Source organism: Amia ocellicauda, chromosome 23 (genome assembly GCF_036373705.1).
Source record: "Amia ocellicauda isolate fAmiCal2 chromosome 23, fAmiCal2.hap1, whole genome shotgun sequence".
Lineage (NCBI taxonomy): Eukaryota > Metazoa > Chordata > Actinopteri > Amiiformes > Amiidae > Amia > Amia ocellicauda.
The window spans coordinates 8,603,627-8,620,817 of record NC_089872.1 but is presented as its reverse complement, the minus strand read 5'-3'; the positions used below and the strand labels follow the sequence as shown (position 1 = coordinate 8,620,817).

At 45.1% G+C, this 17,191-nt stretch overlaps 2 protein-coding genes across 2 annotated transcripts; both read right to left on the bottom strand.

Moving 5' to 3' along the window:
- Positions 1–435: 435 nt before the first annotated feature.
- Positions 436–9,631, bottom strand: abcb10 (ATP-binding cassette, sub-family B (MDR/TAP), member 10). Its single transcript, XM_066697241.1, has 13 exons — positions 8,666–9,631; positions 7,928–8,128; positions 7,293–7,495; positions 6,611–6,745; positions 6,343–6,489; positions 5,199–5,334; positions 4,495–4,590; positions 3,844–4,053; positions 3,568–3,647; positions 3,287–3,467; positions 2,860–2,903; positions 2,531–2,565; positions 436–2,087 (listed from the first exon to the last, which is right to left on the bottom strand). The coding sequence occupies exons 1-13, from the start codon at positions 9,138–9,140 to the stop codon at positions 1,832–1,834; spliced, it is 2,199 nt and encodes a 732-aa protein (XP_066553338.1). The 5' UTR covers positions 9,141–9,631; the 3' UTR covers positions 436–1,831.
- Positions 9,632–10,481: 850 nt separating this feature from the next.
- taf5l (TAF5-like RNA polymerase II, p300/CBP-associated factor (PCAF)-associated factor) lies at positions 10,482–17,159 on the bottom strand. The gene is made up of 5 exons (XM_066697242.1): positions 17,013–17,159; positions 16,356–16,497; positions 15,994–16,098; positions 14,958–15,700; positions 10,482–14,647 (listed from the first exon to the last, which is right to left on the bottom strand). Exons 2-5 carry the CDS (start codon positions 16,492–16,494, stop codon positions 13,850–13,852), a joined length of 1,785 nt encoding a protein of 594 aa, XP_066553339.1. The 5' UTR covers positions 16,495–16,497; positions 17,013–17,159; the 3' UTR covers positions 10,482–13,849.
- Between the last annotated feature and the right edge of the window lie 32 nt (positions 17,160–17,191).

Genomic DNA, 17,191 nt, shown 5'->3' with positions numbered 1-17,191 from the left:
AATCACAGCAGCCTGACTCAGTCAAGTACATCTCCCAGATATGCAAATACTGGGGGCATTTTGGTCACTAGACAGTCACAATGGTCTGCAGTGAACCTGTAAGTGTCTGTACCTGCTCGATTTCAAATAATCATACTGACAGAAACTCAAGTATTGTAAGCAGACTCATTACCAGATTTTAAGTATCAGAGCTTGAATTTAGCATTACTATCAGGATACACAAAGCAATTGATTTTGTTACAGATCCCCCCCCCCCCACCCCAACTAATACTTAATTAATATGCATTTATTAACATGAAGCCAGCTGGGAGAACTGATCTAGGGATCGTATAGAAATGTATTTATTCTTAACGGGAGACCTCTCTGAAACACATAATTCAGGACTATTATTGGGCTCATTTCTGGATGGGAAAGAACAGGAGTCCACAGACAACATTTGAGAATCACACAAGACATTCATTAATTAATCCAACACTTCCATGTATTTAGTAGGAACAAATCAGTAGTACAAAGACGGTGGATGATCAAGTCTGACACATTCACTCTATACAGAATGCTTGACAGCATACAGAGTATACAGTTTAATACAAAATACAGTTCATCTGTAGGGATTAAACTATATTTCTCCAGACAAAGCAGTATTTTGTGGCACTTCATATAAAACCTGATATTGTAACATTAAACTATTGGTAAAATGCAATTTAAAAAAACACATGAAACATATACTTAATTACCCCTTTCACATAAAGTGCAGCTGTAAACACATTATTTTAAAGAAATACTCTTTATATACTTTATATTCTCTCTTCTCTGAATTTAACAAGGCACATCAAATCTAGCAATCCAATTTATCTTCGGTTTCTACATACATATTCAGCCTTGGCCAAGAGTATTTCTTTTTTGAAAATGGGGAACTCTATGGATATAAGTCAACAGATCTTGAATCATTATGTCCGGTTGTGCGATTAGGAATTAAAACCATTATCTTATCTTGTTGGAACAGTCGTGGGCAGTCGTTTCAAGCCAACTTTCGACCCTGCTAACCCAATTTTGTGCTCACTCTGACAAGTATATGTTTATTTCTTGCATTAGATCATTATTGAACTGAAGAAACATCTGCATTCATAGGCATACATATCCCCAATAATGCTTCCACTGATTTCTATCAATATTTTACTTCTGTCCGAGGCTACATATGCAAAATAAGAGTGCTCTGCATTTTGCTTCCTTTTAATGTGGAAATACAATCTGAAATTCATATTTGGACATTAATTTAGTTAATCTGATGATTGAGTGTTTCATAGGAAGGGTCATTAATAGTTGCAAGACCTGTAGTATATGCCTTCATTGTCTAAAAATGAATACAGTACCTTCACATAAAGTAACATTTTGCACCTAATTTTGTAAAAACAAAACCGAAAACAACAAAACAATAATAAAAGACACACATCTTTGGAGCGGTTTGTGTTCTAGTAAAGGGAGGACTCCAGACAGTGACCACGTCACATCCCAGAGGTGCATGTCTGTGATTGTGGGTTGTGGGATGTTTCTAACATCTTTGTGGTGCACTTTGAAATCAATCTGTTGAAAAATGAAGCCTGTGTGTTCTTTACTTTTAAGTGTAGGGTGGGATTTTTTTTGTTCCGATTTTTTTATTCAATCTGCGGTCTTTTACGATCACGCCATTCTCACAGTACACTTTCTCAGTGTACTTGCTGTCACAGGTAAAATCACAATTGCATTTCCATCACCGGCACGTGGACAGGAATGTACGTCAATCGTCCGTCGTGAACCATAAAACCTTAAAATCGTCAGTGCAGTGTTTGAAAAATTACTCGCACACCACGTGTTTGTGGTTGTTCTGCAGAAAAGACTGCTTCTCCACCAGCTTCCTGAAGAGCCCCTCTGCGTTCCCCAGCAGCTCCTCGTGCCGCCCACACTCCACCACGCGGCACTGGTCCAGCACGGCCACAGCGTCCGCGTTCTGAATGGTGGAGAGCCGGTGGGCGATGATGAGGACAGTGCGGTCCTCCATCAGCCGCTCCAGGGCTTCCTGGACCAGGAACTCATTCTCTGCATCCAGAGCGCTGAGGGAAGACACACCCCACAGAGGTCAGAACAACAGTGCTCTTCAGCTGCCCCATAAACCCAGTTAATATTAACAAAGTTTAGTCCTGCTTCCTGTCACAGTGGGTTTACAGAGTAGGCTTACGTACAATGAGCACACCAGAGTAATCTAAGGTGTACCTGCAACCTGGTAGGATAAGTGAGCCCAAACGAGCAGTAATGATGCACAGATGTTCTAAAGAGTATGCTGTATTTAACACTTAACTCCCCTAACCGAGATGGACTGGTGCAGGCTTGTAATATCCCACTACTGACACCAATGTAACATTCTTTGGGCCCCTTCGTGGGGTTTCAGAATAGAGAAAACCAATTAATGTCTCCCTTCTTCAGTCAATGCGTTTAAATTCTTGTGTTTACAAAACAACTTTACAAGGGCAGCAGGTATCAATATTTAAAAGCTTACCTGGTGGCTTCATCCAGTAGAAGTATCTTGGGATTCTGCAGAATAAAAACATGAAAGTGAGCAAGGCCATCTGCTTTCCCCATTCACTCACAGATTTGGTTACAGGTTGTCGCTTTTGAAAAGTTTCTCATAAGCGGATTCTGAAAATAAAGGATCTATGATAAAAAATGGAGTCAAAGAAAACATGGTATAAAAAGATTGCATAAAAAGCATTCTAAAAAAAAGTTTGAGTTTTAAAATTGTATTATGATATTAATAACACTGGCCTGAATTTGAGATCCATTGCTAGGGAAAATATACATGGAAAAATAGTAGTGTGAAAGAAATACCTTGAGTACAGCCCGAGCTATCGCAATCCTCTGCTTCTGACCGCCTGTGGCGAAAAAAAAAACAGTTAAATCTGATGGCAGCCAATTTGGAAGTGAATATCTTCCACCAGTAACTTTGACACACTGGATGGTACATGCAGGTAGATCTAGTTATACTTTACTAGCTTCTTTCTGTCTTTGTGTAAGAATGGTGTCGAACACTCAGAGCTCTCTCTCATTTAATGAATATTTAAAATTTAGAAAAAGAAGGGGAAAATACACCCCCTAGTGGCTGTTTGTGAAAGGAAGCAGTAGTGATTTAAAACAAAAAAACAGATACCCTGCAATTTTAACATAATTCCACCATTGTTTATATAATCACTGAAATCCTGTTTTGCTGCTAACAAAATTTTCTGATAATCTCCATCTCCATCTGCCTTCCTCTCACCTGAGAGAAGAACGCCTTTCTCGCCCACCACCGTGTCATAGCCCCTGGGGAAGCCCTGGATGAAGCGGTCTGCGTTGGCGATTTGGGCGGCCCGGTGGATGTCCTGAGCCGAGACCTGGGAGGGGTCCTGTGCGCCATATGCAATGTTCTCTGCGATGGAGCAGGAAAACAGCACGGGCTCCTGGAGACCAAGAGAAAAGATGCGGCAGCTCAGACACCTTAATTAAGCAGAATTCATGAATTAAATGGGTTGAAATGCACAGGAAGCGGGTCTGTCTCACCTGACTGACAGTCCCAATGTTGCTCCGCAGCCAGAATGGATTCAGATCCTGTACGTTGAGCCCATCGACAGTAATCATACCTGTTAGAAGACACTTTTCAGTACGCAGCTGAAAAAATAAAGTAGTTATAAAGTCTTGGGAAAATTTGGGGGATTTTTTTTGATTTGTATATTTTATACCTTTAAATTGAGTCATCATCAACACTAACTGCCAAGATCCATGGCATAAACAACCATATCTGAACCGGATTGACCTGCTTTGGCTTCTATAGCTCACCAGAGTCGGGGTCGTAGAGTCTTAGCAGCAGAGACACCAACGTGGACTTCCCCGAACCACTGGGGCCTACGACCGCCATGACGGAGCCGGCCGGCACGGACAGGCTGAGGTTTTGAAAAATAGGGGCATCTTTGCGGGTGGGGTACGAGAACGTCACGTTGCGGAAATCCAAAGCCCCCTTCAGCTCTTCTGGCCTCAGCACAGCACCCTCTGGGGTTGGAAAGAAGTGGGAAAAAAACAGTGAGACTGCTTAGTATTTCAGAGAGAGATGCCAAGGTAGTTTAAAACGGCTTGTCTGATCTGTCCGGTTTGCGTTCCAAACTAAGTGTGACGCAAAGAGGTGGAGGCAGTGAAAAAGTCACCACTTGTATTCATTTGCAAATAATGAAATGCACACTGTTTTGCTCAACAGAGTTTAAAGTGTTGCATTAGTTCAAATATAACCTCAAACGAGATACTTGCTAGAAAGATAAAGAATGTGTTGTTTTCCATTGAAACAACGCTCTCAAATTACACAACCGAGTCCAAATTAGTCTTCAGCGACTGATGCCAAGATCGCTGTGGTGGGGGAGGTCGTTGCCTATTTTGAAATGCATGGGTTAGCAGACCAAGAGTACGAATAAGTGAAAGATAAGGGGATAATTAACTCACCATTCAGAGGAAACTCGGGCTTTCGATCCAGCAGCTGCCACAACCGGTCGCCAGCTCCAAACCCCTTCATTAACTCTGAGTAGAAGGAGCTGAGACCTGCAAAACACACAGAGCGCACAGTCCGCTAAAGCAACAAGCACATGAGGAGTGTAACAGTCAGAGTACTCCTGCTCTGCCTGTTACGACCGCTCAATTCAAGCTGTGCTTTGAGCAACACACTTCTGTAAAATAATGTTCTTCTTGAAGAGAGAGGTGATACGAGTCCATCACCCAGAATGAATGCGTGACAAAACCAAAAAATTGAAAGATGTCAGCTGAGAAGATGGAAAATAAAACCAATCGCACAAGAAGGGGCAAAATAAAAGGAGAATCCATTTGTTCTGGTGTGGTGGGCAGTGATGTGATCAGACTCATCACCAACCATGACCAACGCGAGCCTCTGATGTCACACCCTGCCCCCGTACACACACAGATTGTTAACTCTTCCTAACAGAAAGCCTCACTGATCCACAGAGTGCCAGTAATATATTTTGCCCACCTATCAATAAACCACCAAGCAGTGGGGGTGTGGTCTGTATCTCCTGAAACAGCTGATTATTTTTTAGTTCAATCGGCTGGAGCTGGGCGATTGGCCGAAGACTGCAGTCAGCCATAGTCTGGGCGGTTGATCTACAGATTGTGTCTGCCCGAGTCAGCCCTCTTACCTGCGATGCTCACCCCCACCCAGAAGGCGTACATGAGGAAGGAGGAGAGCTCGCCCACCGTCATGTGCTCGCTGCCCATCAGCAAGCCTCCCTTGTAGAGCACAGAGAGCACGATCATGTTGCCGCTCAGCCCCGTCTGCAAGAAAGCAACACGACAATCCTCAGCCCCGACACCCCTGCTATAACCATTGGGACATCTCTCACCTGCGGCAACGTCTCTGCTGCATTGCGTAGTAATGCTCGGCTTCCTGTCCATCTCCGCAGCCGCGAAATCTCATTTCGAAACTCGACATTTGCGCCTTTGCACTTTCTACATCCCTATTCTCCTTCTCCTGTGATCCGAGGACAGTTTCACAATAAATTAAAATAACGGAAAGATTTAGAACTGTATTTTATGATTGCGTGACCAAAGGAGGAGGTTGACAAGAGGTGGGAATCAGGAGAATGTGACGTTACGGTTTACTTTCCATGGTAAAGCACAAAACAATGGGATAGAAACCAGAGTGCTTTCTGTTCCGCAAGAATTACATATGAATGAATGGACATAACTATCCATGGATAAGCTACTGTCACTGAACTATAATTAACTCAACTATCATGACTGTCGTTGTCCTTACAAAGTCACTCAGACTGTAGTGCTTGCCCACATACTACAGAATAAATCACAGGGTCAGGTAAAGTGAAGGCAGGACCAAGTAGATTTCATTATGACTCAGATCCTATTTAATGGTTTTGGCCCATCAGTAGTGCAGACAATTGAAAGATGATTTCACTGTGTTCCAGGATATTTGGTGTAGCAATGAGCAAAGGCACAGATTGAGTGACCACAGGATATGAATGAGAACAATTAAAGGAGAGCGCCCAGAACAGTCAGAAACCCAGCCTGGATACACGTTAGTCTTGTTTGGGCAGATAGCTTTTACAAAAAAAATGGTCACACCCTAAAATCAGAGCAAACAAAAGACGTTTCCTGTAAAGAGGCTGCAAAACTCAACATGCAGACTCACAACACCCAAGTCCTGTGGACACGTTCTCTGCTCTGTTGCCACTACGTGCTAATAAAGAACCATCCATGGACAAGATCAGTCGACCACTTTTCCAGACACGATGTGACACACAACGGTGTTAAGAATGACACACTCACAGCTCCAAAGAAGCCAGCGCGGACCACCGCCTCTTTCTTCGCCAGGTGCAGGATGTAGTTGATCTTTTCCACATATTTCTCCACCTCAATTAACTCTTTCCCGAACGCTCGCACCGTTCTTAAATTGCTAATCCGCTCTTCGGCCAACTGTTAGAGAGAAAGAGAGATGGAGATTATAAAACCTTAAAGTTTTAATGAAAATGCCAGTTTTGGTGTGTATTCTGGGTAAGATGAGCCATGGAAGATCCCCTAAATTAGTCCTGGTTACCTGTGTGGCCTCAGCCAGCGAGTCCTGAGTTCGCTTGGACAGCGAGCGCAAATATCTGCCGTAGACCACTGCCAGGCCTGCAAGCGGGGGCACGATCATCAGGACAAAGGCAGCAAGGCTGGGAGACACATAAAACTGGAACACAAGCAGAGGCAATAGAGATTAATGCACAAAATGTTGCGGAACAAACATTTATCAGTCGTAGATATTCTCAAGTAAGACACACTGAAAATGACATTTCGAGAGCATTAACAGACAGAAGGGGTGTAGCTCTCCAGACTAGCACAACTGAGAATTCAAAAAGGATTTAAATGGATTCAAATAAAGAGAAAGTGAAACAAATTCACTCCATTTCATGTTTTACACGACATTTAAGGCAAGTTCTGTTTTCGTTCAGTGAAGAGGATGCAAAACCTCTTCAAATAATAATTTAAAAAAGTGCATCCGTTTAATTTAGGCATTTTCTAATCGCGTATAAAAACAAGCATGAGTGATGATAATACATAAATAATAGGGATGCTCAAATAATTATATCGACGAGGCTGTGTCAGGGTGAAGCACGTCTGACACTTATTAGTGTCAATGGTGTATTCAATGCACAAAAACAACGGAACTTCTTGCAACGCAGCATATCGACAGGAATAAAATGAAATAAAGGCGTGCAGGCGTGCCAGGGGTTTACCATCATGCCAACCCCAGCTGTTGCCTGAGCTACAGCGCGGAGGCCGTCGGAGAGGTTGTCGGTGATAGAGTGGCCGATGAGGGCCGTGTCGGCGGACAGGCGGTTGATGAGCTCGCCGGTGCGAGTCCGGTCAAAGAAGCCCACCTCCTGCCTCAAAATTGAGGAAAAAAGGGATTCTCGTAAATTGCGCACAATCTGCTGTCCTGCAAGAATCATCACAGAGAGAACATTTCAGGATGACTTTCTTTAGGGGTCGTTAGAACAGGCAAAGACAAGAAAAAACATCCATTATAGGAAAGTCTTTATTTCATGAGGTTGTCATTTATTTATTTTATTTTAGAACGACCGGTTATTTGCCCTGCATTCATAAATCACCAATCGTTAATTAAACCAGCTGGGTTTGACATCCATGCCCTGACTGGATCATGCTGCTATACACTTGGCAGATGGTCAGTCAGCCAAGTGTGAGCCAAACAGGAAGTGAGTGCCAGGTGTCTCTATGTGACATTCAAGGGCTGTAAACTGTGCGGTTATATTATAAACTTCTCAATTATTCTTTTTAAAAGGATATTCTTAACCCAACAGCGGCTCTGTCAACCAAGCCGAACATTAAACGAGCTGAACTCTGTACTCACCCGAGATCTGCATGAGATAGACCCGGGCAGCGTTGGCCGCTGCCCCGCAGAGGAACACCCCGGCCATCATGGCACATAGGCTGCCCAGAGAGGTGCTCAGGTCCTGCGCCGGGCTCGTGTAGATGGTGTCGATCACCTTGCCCAGGAAGAAGGGCGCCGACATTGTGACGGTACTGGAAACCAACAGGAAACCCAAGGCGGCTGAGGAGACAGAGAAAGCACAGCTGGTTGAACAAGTTGAAACTGGAAAGGGTTTTCACTGAAGCGAAATGGCTATGCTGACATGGTCACGTAGTGTAAAGCCATTTGCCAGCTATAATGATGTCTCTCTCACGAGTGAAACATACATTATTTAACACCCATCCCAGCAGAGCGGGATTGAAACATCATATACAGAGTGGCACAAACCTCCATGGGCATCAGTGAGGATTGTGGGCACTTCATCTACATTCATATGTGTGTGTGTGTGTGTGTGTGCCACAAATTATACCCAATAAAGTGCAAAAGCCATAAAAGCATTTGCCTAGGAAAAAAATGTTTTTAGAGACAAGCTTTGGAACACATTCTCATTTTAGGATCTCCTTTCCTTATCTATCCTACTGGTACATGCTTCTAATTTAGATGCATTCATGCAAGATTTCATCTATTTTACGTGGATTTTCGTCAATTACTAAGCTGCTTTTGCATTGAAGAGGTGCCAAGCCAGAACATCGCCTATGCCATATGGAAACGGCTAACCCGTCAGTCGCCCCCGCTCCGGGTGTGCCAGCTGGAGCAGCCGTCTCCCGTCCGCGGAAAGAAGCCGGCTGGGTTTCTTCTCGGCTTCCGTCACCCCTTCAGGTTGTCCAGCTTCTGGCTTTGAAGCCGACGATGCGATCCATCTGGCAAACCTGCCTGGCGAATGTATGGACAATGTATAGCCGGAGAAAAGAAGTGGATGTGCCCTGGACACGGGGAAAGATGACGGACAGACGGCGTTTCCTAAACCGATTCCCATGAAACCACTCAGACATCTGCTGTCGCCCAATCCCCGGCGCCTCTTGACCCGAAACCAGCTCAACCCCTGCCCGGCACTGGCACTGGCACTGGCACTGGCACTGGCACTGGCACTGGCACTGGCGGCATACCCCCGCAGGCTGGCGCAACTATACATGGTCCACGGCAAGCCCACTCGTATCGGACCGGCCAGGTTGAGGACACAACGTGTGTACATCCCGTGCACAATTCGCGAGTTCACCGTCGGTCAGTCTGCAAATCCAGCGAAAACCAAGAGTCTGCGACACAGTCAAGGGCGCGATCCTCATTGCACGGAAGCGAAATCGCCCGGGTGCGAGTTTGCTCTTCTCCTCAGAGCAGGGAAGGCAGTGAAGGCGCTGCTCCGATCATTGTGACTTTGGTGTCGGTTGCAATCCAGCCTATCTGTCGCGGTCGGGCTCTTATCATGTTGCCTCCAGCCGAGCGGCGCATCACACTGCGCTGCCAGATCCCCCCCGCATCTCCTCTGCAATCTCTCCCCAGCACATTGGAAACAGATGTGATAATAACGCGAAATGGGTGCAACGCCCACCAAAACGCCGAGCACGCCCCTCCGAAACCGCTTCTGCAGAAGTTAAGGTCACCCCGCCGACACCTGTGACATGCGGTAGTAGCACCGGAAAAATAGGACAACAAAGGCATCACCAATCAAATGTCGATCGTCATCGGTGCTCCACACACGACTTCCTTTTACCGTATAATCGCGACTATAGAGGCACCATATTTTCAAGGATACTTTTTTTTTTTATGTATCCAGTTTCTGAATGAACAAAATAACCGATTCAACTGACATGCATAACTCCACCGCTTTGTTTAAAGAAAAAGCCCACTTGACCTTTTTCTGGAAGTTGGAGCTTACAAAAAAATCTGTTCATGCCCACTGGAAGAATGCGTGTCTTGTTTGACGTGATTGTTTGATCTCAACAAGAATTAGGGGGAACTTTGGTTGCATCCTAGGAATCTGGCAGCACTCCACCCTGAATGGATACCAGAAAAGGGACAACACAAGACAGGCAACTCTGCAGATTGGAAGTTACACACTTCCTGCTCCTGCTGCCAATCTGATAAACAGGCCTGTGCCCCCCCACCACCCCCCACCATTGAAGTCTGTCGTTTTTTGTTTGATCTTCTTCCACGGAATACAGGAATCAAAAACATCATGTGTGGGATGTAAAATAATCCATTATACTTATTATTATTATATGTAAATGGCTTCAAACACATGCAAGATTTGTTCACGGTTTTTCTGTACAATCGTTTGGCTTGGGGTCAGAAATGTCAAACAAATTCCTACAAACAGAAGGATAAGAAAAGGTCCTTCCGGCTTTTGATGTGAAGAATACATTGCATTTAATAGGAATCCTGCCAAAGCGTATTTAACAAGTGGAATAATAAGAATAAAGCTGACACAATAGTTGTGCCCTAAAATATACACTAACACGGGGGGAACCTTGACGGTATTGCCTTAGTAACCTGAATCTTGCATTTTATACATGTCTTGTAAAATCAAATCAATACATTTGGTTTTCTTTTAAGCAGACATTTTAATATAAATCTTGATACAAAAAACAACCACCTTCGGAATGTAAAGCACCGGAAACAAAACAACCTGTACACACAGGCCGGTTTGCAGGCAATCAATTAAGAAAATAGTATTCAAACAATCCCCCCCTACAATAATACTGCTCTGTACATTCAGTCGACAGCACACTGAAAGTCTTGTTTCAATGGCAGATGGTGCAAACCTATTTTTCCCCCCCTGTGCCAGTTGAGGCATTACATACAGTTGCAGTCATAACCTCTTTGAAATACCCCTCCAGTTATAGTTTAGTGCATCATTCTGCCGCAGGATTTCCATTTGAAGATATCACTTTTATTATTTACCCAAAAGGAAAAACCTGCAGGATTGCTTCACAGCTCGTCTCCCTGAAATCCCTGTCGAAAGCCTATGACTCCCATATGTTTCAAAGGAGGATAGTGTGAGCTGCACCTTCCCCGCAACATTCACACTCTCCATGACGCGCAAAACTCTCAATCCACATCGAGAGATGTACGCTTAGAATCACAAGAAGAGAGAATGAGGACCATAAATGGATTCCAGAACAAACAAAGGTATGGGACGTCTTTTTAATAAAAGGCGTTAAGATGGCAACGGGCCAGAGACATCGGAAGAAGCAGATGGACGATAGTAGCTATAGAATGGATGCGGGGAGATTCAAATACACTAAAAAGTAAAAACTGTGTAAAAGAGGTTTGGATAAGACTGGAACATTTTGTTTTTGGTAGACTAATATGACAAATGTGGGCAACAGTTTGCACTCACATCACCAATATCAGGATGTGTAATCGTTTGCCGCCCAAAATGAATATACATATAGTTACCAGTTGATTATGCATATATCTGTTGCAGGACCTTCGTCCAAAATACCATTCAATCTTATGATGTTTTATTTAATTTGGCAAGGGTTGCAAGGCAAGGCATGTTGACAACGACAGAAGTTAGGGACATACAGTTAAGTGGCTTTTTATTTTTATTAACCATTGTATATTGGAATAAACTGGGATATAACTACATCTCAGCAGAATTGTATTTATAACCTGTAGAATAGCTCCAAAGACAAAACTTTGTGTAGAGCACACAAACTCCAATTTATTTGTGCGAACCCCACATTTTAATCTTTAATTATACACAACACATCAGTCCTCAGAATCCTAAAAATAGACTTTATGACAGAAGATTTCTAACTAGGATACTTTAATGGCTTTCACAGTTTCCTTTCAATGTTGTGCTGTCTGAGAACCAGGTTGCTATCAATCAAGTACATAATGCGATGAAAACCACAGATAAAATTCCTATGCTTTCAAAGATAAAGCCTTTTGGAAAGTCCATAAGAAACCACACACACCGTATTGATGGATGCTCAAGGAAGTAAAAAAACTTTATTAAATAACCTTGAATGACACGGAAGCAAATGATAGGTGTATTTATCAAATCGATGCCCTATAGGGGAAATAAATGTATTCAAAATAATTTTCTGGAAACTCCCTCACATGATTACTCTGATAAATTGAATTGACAGTCTATGACTCAGTACACGGTACTTATCCAACAAGCAAAACTGAGAAGTTCGATTACAAATATGATTTATCGCAGTGTTAGAACGCACGGTGAAGCGTCCGTGAAAAACATGAGACCTACACAATCACATTTTCCATTATGGAGTTATATTTGGTAACGGGCCTTCCCCCAGTTCCTCTTTAGCTCAGTAATTACCAAAAACTACTTCAAATTATTTTGTGTTGTGTGGACGGGAACTACTTTCATACAACTAATGGAAAAGGTTATTTTCTTCTCACTATAAGACCACACAATGTGTTATGAAGGAAGAATTAAATAATCCTGTAAAACCAGGCAGCCAAAGAAATCCTGCTGGCATGAAGAATAAAGTCAATTCTAACCAGTCTACGTTAACGAAGCTCCCCCGCCTGGAAAGCTTACACTAGGTTTAGTAAAAGGAAAATTAAACAAAAAATAAAAAAACAACCGAGAGAAGCACTTTGATTCTCACTGGAGTCTTCTCTCTACCTCACAGAGATTATGGCTTTAATGCAAGAATATCATCACTCGATTTTCTTTACTCACAGTTTCTTTGTCCTGAGGGAATTCTTTATTAAACATCATAAGAAGAATCTGGGTATTTGAGTCTTTGTTGCGGATACATTTATACACCTGCTCAGGCACTGGGGTCGGTCATTTTGTTCGTTCTTATACAAATTGAGTATTGTAAATCTCAAAGTGAGCCCACAAGGAAGAAATTAAAAGTAGTGCCGCTTCTCCAGATAGAAACATTTCACCCGTTTCAAATGTACAAAGGGAAGATTTCGAATATGAAAGAGTTCTCGTGCTACTTAGAAAATGTCATTGGATAGTGCTCTTCCTATAGAAAACAGGGAGTGTACATTTGGTCATGGCTGCAGTCAACCGTATGGGCCGGTTTCACTCCACAGGGGAAGAATTTGTTTAGTTTTTTTAAAGGCTGGCATCCGTACTGGGGTGAAAAAGCATGGATTCAGAAAACAGATTAAGAAAAAGCTTTGCTCAGTAAACTAGGACTGAAAGTTGAGAGTGCACTGAGAGTTGGGGTCATTTATTTCTCTCTCGTGTCAATTCCACTCCCTCAATGCACAGGGGGTCACAGCTGTATGTGGTGAAAGTTAAAAATATTAGACACCCCATCATTTTAATAACGATAAGCACCCAACGTTCTTCTGAAGCAATAGGCGACACATAACCCTACGGACTGAGTCTGTGTTGCCCTTCGAAACAGTGCAATATAAACCATATTTTGGGGAAGGAAGGAACAAAACAAGAAACACGGACCTCAACAGTCGATCAGGAATAAAAATGGAAGCTAAAGGAGACCGTAGTCAGAAAGTGTTCTCTCAGATGAATGAGAGGAAAAATGACACCCAGGAAATACAAAAGTTCTAGCACAATGCTTAACCGATGGAATAGCTTTTTTTAACCTTGGATTGGGTGATTTAAATTATTTTTTTTCGGTTGCCCCTGTAATTATAGAGAACATGATATTTCAGGACTATGTACAGGTCAGAAATGAGAAGTTGTGTTTCTGTTTTGAATCCCAGGGAATGTTCTGGAAACCCTTTATTGGCATGGAAGATAACCTGACCATGAGACACTACGACACCCAGCAAGAAATTGAACAACAGTAAATCTTCATCTATCAGACGTCTTTCCTTTCAAAATGCTCTTCAGCAATCTGACCTTGTAGAACAGACAAACCAACAAAACAAATGAAATCCTGGTGAAGATGTTGAGAAGGGGCAGGTCTATGTCCTTGTGCTTGTTGTCCCGTCCCCCTTGCGCTAGTGCTCCTGGTTCTCCTGCGCTGTGCCTGTCACAAGCAATAGGTTGCAGGCCATGAACTGTACGCTCAGCACGTTGCTGGTGTTGCCCGTGTAGAGGCCCACCAGCTCGCTGGAGGAGCCATCTACCGGCACGTTGCAGTAGGTGTTCCTGATGTCCCATACCCTGACCGAGTTGTCCATGGAAGAGGAGGCCACCAAGCTGCTGTCGGGGCTGAAAGACAGGCTGGTGATGGTGTCAGTGTGGCCCCGGAGGTCCTTAAAGAGGTTGCCCGACGCCAGGTCCCAGAGCTTGAGTCTCTGATCTTCCCCGGCCGAGGCCAGGTACTTGCCATTGGGGGAGAATGCCAGGGCCAGCACGGGGCCGCGGTGGCCGGTGAAGAGGCGCACGGAGCTGCCCTGCTGGGTGCTCCACAGACGCACCGTCTTGTCGGTGGAGCCGGTGGCCAAGTAGTTCGAGTTGGGGTGGAACTTGATGCAGTCCACGTCAGCCAGGTGGCCCGCGTAGAAGCGCAGGGGGAAGGTGCGGCTGAACGTCCAGAGGCGGGCAGTCCGGTCGTGGGAGCTGCTGGCGAAGTAAAGGCTGCAGGGGCTGATGTCTACGTCCCACACCGGGTAGGCGTGGCCCTGGTACAGCGCCGTGTTGGTGAAGCTGCTCAGGTTCCAGTAGCGGATGGTGGTGTCCTCGGAGCAGGACAGCAGCCCCGAGCCGTCGGTCAGGAAGGCCGTGCGGTACACCGGGCCGCAGTGGCCCCGCAAGATCTTCATCTCGCTGCCGGCGCTGTCCTCATCGTCGGCCTGCGGGAGTGAGACAGACACGTCATAATAAAAATAATGCACCATCAGCTTTGGTTTTCATATCCTGTGTCAGCAAAACATTAGAATAGGACAACATTTTAAACTGCAACATGCGTATTATTTAAATGGCACCTCTACCCATTTTATAGAGTTCTTTCTGCCATTTTGGATATCACACTCGTTTATTCACTCATACTTCTTGCCCCCAGTAAACTCCCTGGGAGATTTCATGACACACACACTCAGATTTGGTTGGAAACAAATCAGCCATTAAAGACAAATAAACCTCAGACGCAGGACCGGGCCTCACCTCCTCATCTAGGACGTCGCAGGCCAGGTGGATCCGAGCCACGTCCACCAGGTGGGGCTCGGCCTTGAGCTTGCGCGCCCGCAGGCTCCACAGCTTCACGCAGGAGTTGTCGAAGCCAGCGGCCAGCAGCTTGCTGTTGGCGGAGATCTCGGCAGTGTTGAGCAGCTGATCGGTGTTGTGGAAGGCGTAGAAGCAGACGGTGGTGAGCGAAGGGGGCCCGTCTTTGACCCGCTTGATGCAGTCCTGCAGCGAGTCTAGGGCCGCCTCGTTTTGGAGGATGCTGGCGCCCACGTCCCCTGGCTCCAGGCCCTCGCTGGCGTCTCCCCGGCAGGAACCCCCTGACACGCCCGTGCCGCCCCCGTACAGCTGGTAGTCGGTGCGCGGCACAGGGGTCACCTCCAGCTGGATGCGGGCGCCCAGCACTTTACACAAGGCGGCGTTGTCGGCACTCTGGAGGTAGCGCAGGAGATAGTTGTAGGCCTCGTCGGAAAGGTGCACCACATACTTGTTGTCCAGGAAGGCGCAGAGCTTGGGGTTGGAGGAGACGTCCTGGACAGACAGCGTGTTGCGCAGCTGCTCCACCGTGTCCTTCTGCTCGCTGTCCTGCTGGAACAGGCCGTGGAAGCGGCTGTAGAAGCTGTCCACCGCGCTCTTCAGCCCGCAGTGCACCATGTCCAGGTGGAGGTAGACAAAGAGAGGGTAGAGGACCAGCGACACTTCCCGGCCCCAAGACACATCTGCTTCTATGGCAAGAAAGAAGAGAAATTTACACATTCTGACTTTCTGGGGATATTTGAACAGTAATAATCTGAGAGAACCTGTAAAAGACATGCATTTATGCTAGCCCGGAACAACAGGAAAGAGAAAGTGTAATAATGATAATAAGACAAACACATTCAAGTTCAAAGCGATCATTCATTACAGATTGTGCACTTACACCTGACTTTAAATCACTTCCACTTATAGGCTAATGGCAGTGCTCCACCCTTTAATCAACATTAAATATTCCCAAAACAGAGGAGCAAATCAAACTCACCAGAGAGGAAGCTGCGCAGTCGCCCGAACTGCATTTCATACTGCTGGGGGTCTGCCTGGCACGGGGCCGCCGAGACAACATTGGCACAGCTAGACTCGGTCTGAACTGGAAGGGAAAGAGTTCATCAGCAAACACTGCTTCATTCATTTATGTATTTAGATTCAGAAAATCACTTTACAATCTACTCCCAGATACAGGAGCAGTCAGGAGACATGTAGAACAAGTCAGATTATCCCACATGTGTAGAGCGGAGACCCCACCTTTTGAGAGGTTACTATATCCTGCACTTCAAGGCATGCATATGTTGTAACTCTTGTGAAAAAAAGACAGGTTGGCATGTGGATGTGGGTCTATTCTCTCACCTGTGAGGCTGGCCGCCATCTCCTCCGCAGTCTGAGAGAGCTTTGCCCCCTTCAGGGAACTTTCCGTGTCCACATACTGACGCCTCTTCAGGTACTGAGCCACCGTGTACTGGATCTGCTCCGTCCGCACCCTCTTCATCACCTGCAATCAGCACCGGGACACCCACATGAGCACAGTCCTGATCGCAGGGCAGAACTGCAGTACAGTAACTAAACTCGTCTAAGTCCAAATACAAAGACCGATAAGTGCATAACCAAATTTTTTACCATCGAGCAAAGGTTATTTTGTCTTGTGCATAAGGGATCTAGGAATAGGTTGGCAAGAAAAGTTTGTTTGGTGGTTGTTTCTCTATACAGGTGGCATCTTGTGTGAAGGATGGTCTAAGAAGCCCAAATCAACGCAAACTGCAGCATTCAAAACGCATCTGCAAAATACAGATCAAGACAAACCTGCAAATGCATGCACGTTTAAACAGACAAACTTTACGCAACTCATGAGCAGGAAGCGCACTTTCCCCTCCGATCACCATCCTCTCATCTGCTGTATTATGTAGGCCTGTCTAATTACAGATTGGCGCTCTCCCCATTTTAGCGTTTTACCCCGTGCCGCCGTCCCGTTACCGTGGCCAGAAGGTTTTAAATCCCTTGCTCACTTACTGCATATCGTACTATCCACTCCCTCTGTCAGATCGGGTTCAAATCGCGCTGGGTTTCAAAGTGAAATACGGATTTTGGCAATTCGTCTCTCCCTCCTCAAATGGAGCTCCATCACTCCCTCTCCATTCTGTGGCCTCTCCGCCAGGATTAACCAATCAGCGCGCTGCATCCATTAGTTC

What these genes read in the sequence shown, in the direction of transcription:
- abcb10 (XM_066697241.1), bottom strand. Translation starts at nt 9,140, where the DNA reads ATGTACACACGTTGTGTCCTCAACCTGGCCGGTCCGATACGAGTGGGC. An exon ending in GGTGGGGGTGAGCATCGCAG is followed by an intron (nt 4,591 to 5,198) that starts GTAAGAGGGCTG and finishes TGTGTTTTGCAG; the next exon opens with GTCTCAGCTCCTTCTACTCA. An exon ending in CTACTGGATGAAGCCACCAG is followed by an intron (nt 2,088 to 2,530) that starts GTAAGCTTTTAA and finishes GTCTTCCCTCAG; the next exon opens with CGCTCTGGATGCAGAGAATG.
- taf5l (XM_066697242.1), bottom strand. Translation starts at nt 16,494, where the DNA reads ATGAAGAGGGTGCGGACGGAGCAGATCCAGTACACGGTGGCTCAGTAC. An exon ending in ACTGCGCAGCTTCCTCTCTG is followed by an intron (nt 15,701 to 15,993) that starts GTGAGTTTGATT and finishes TTCTTGCCATAG; the next exon opens with AAGCAGATGTGTCTTGGGGC. An exon ending in GCGACGTCCTAGATGAGGAG is followed by an intron (nt 14,648 to 14,957) that starts GTGAGGCCCGGT and finishes TCACTCCCGCAG; the next exon opens with GCCGACGATGAGGACAGCGC.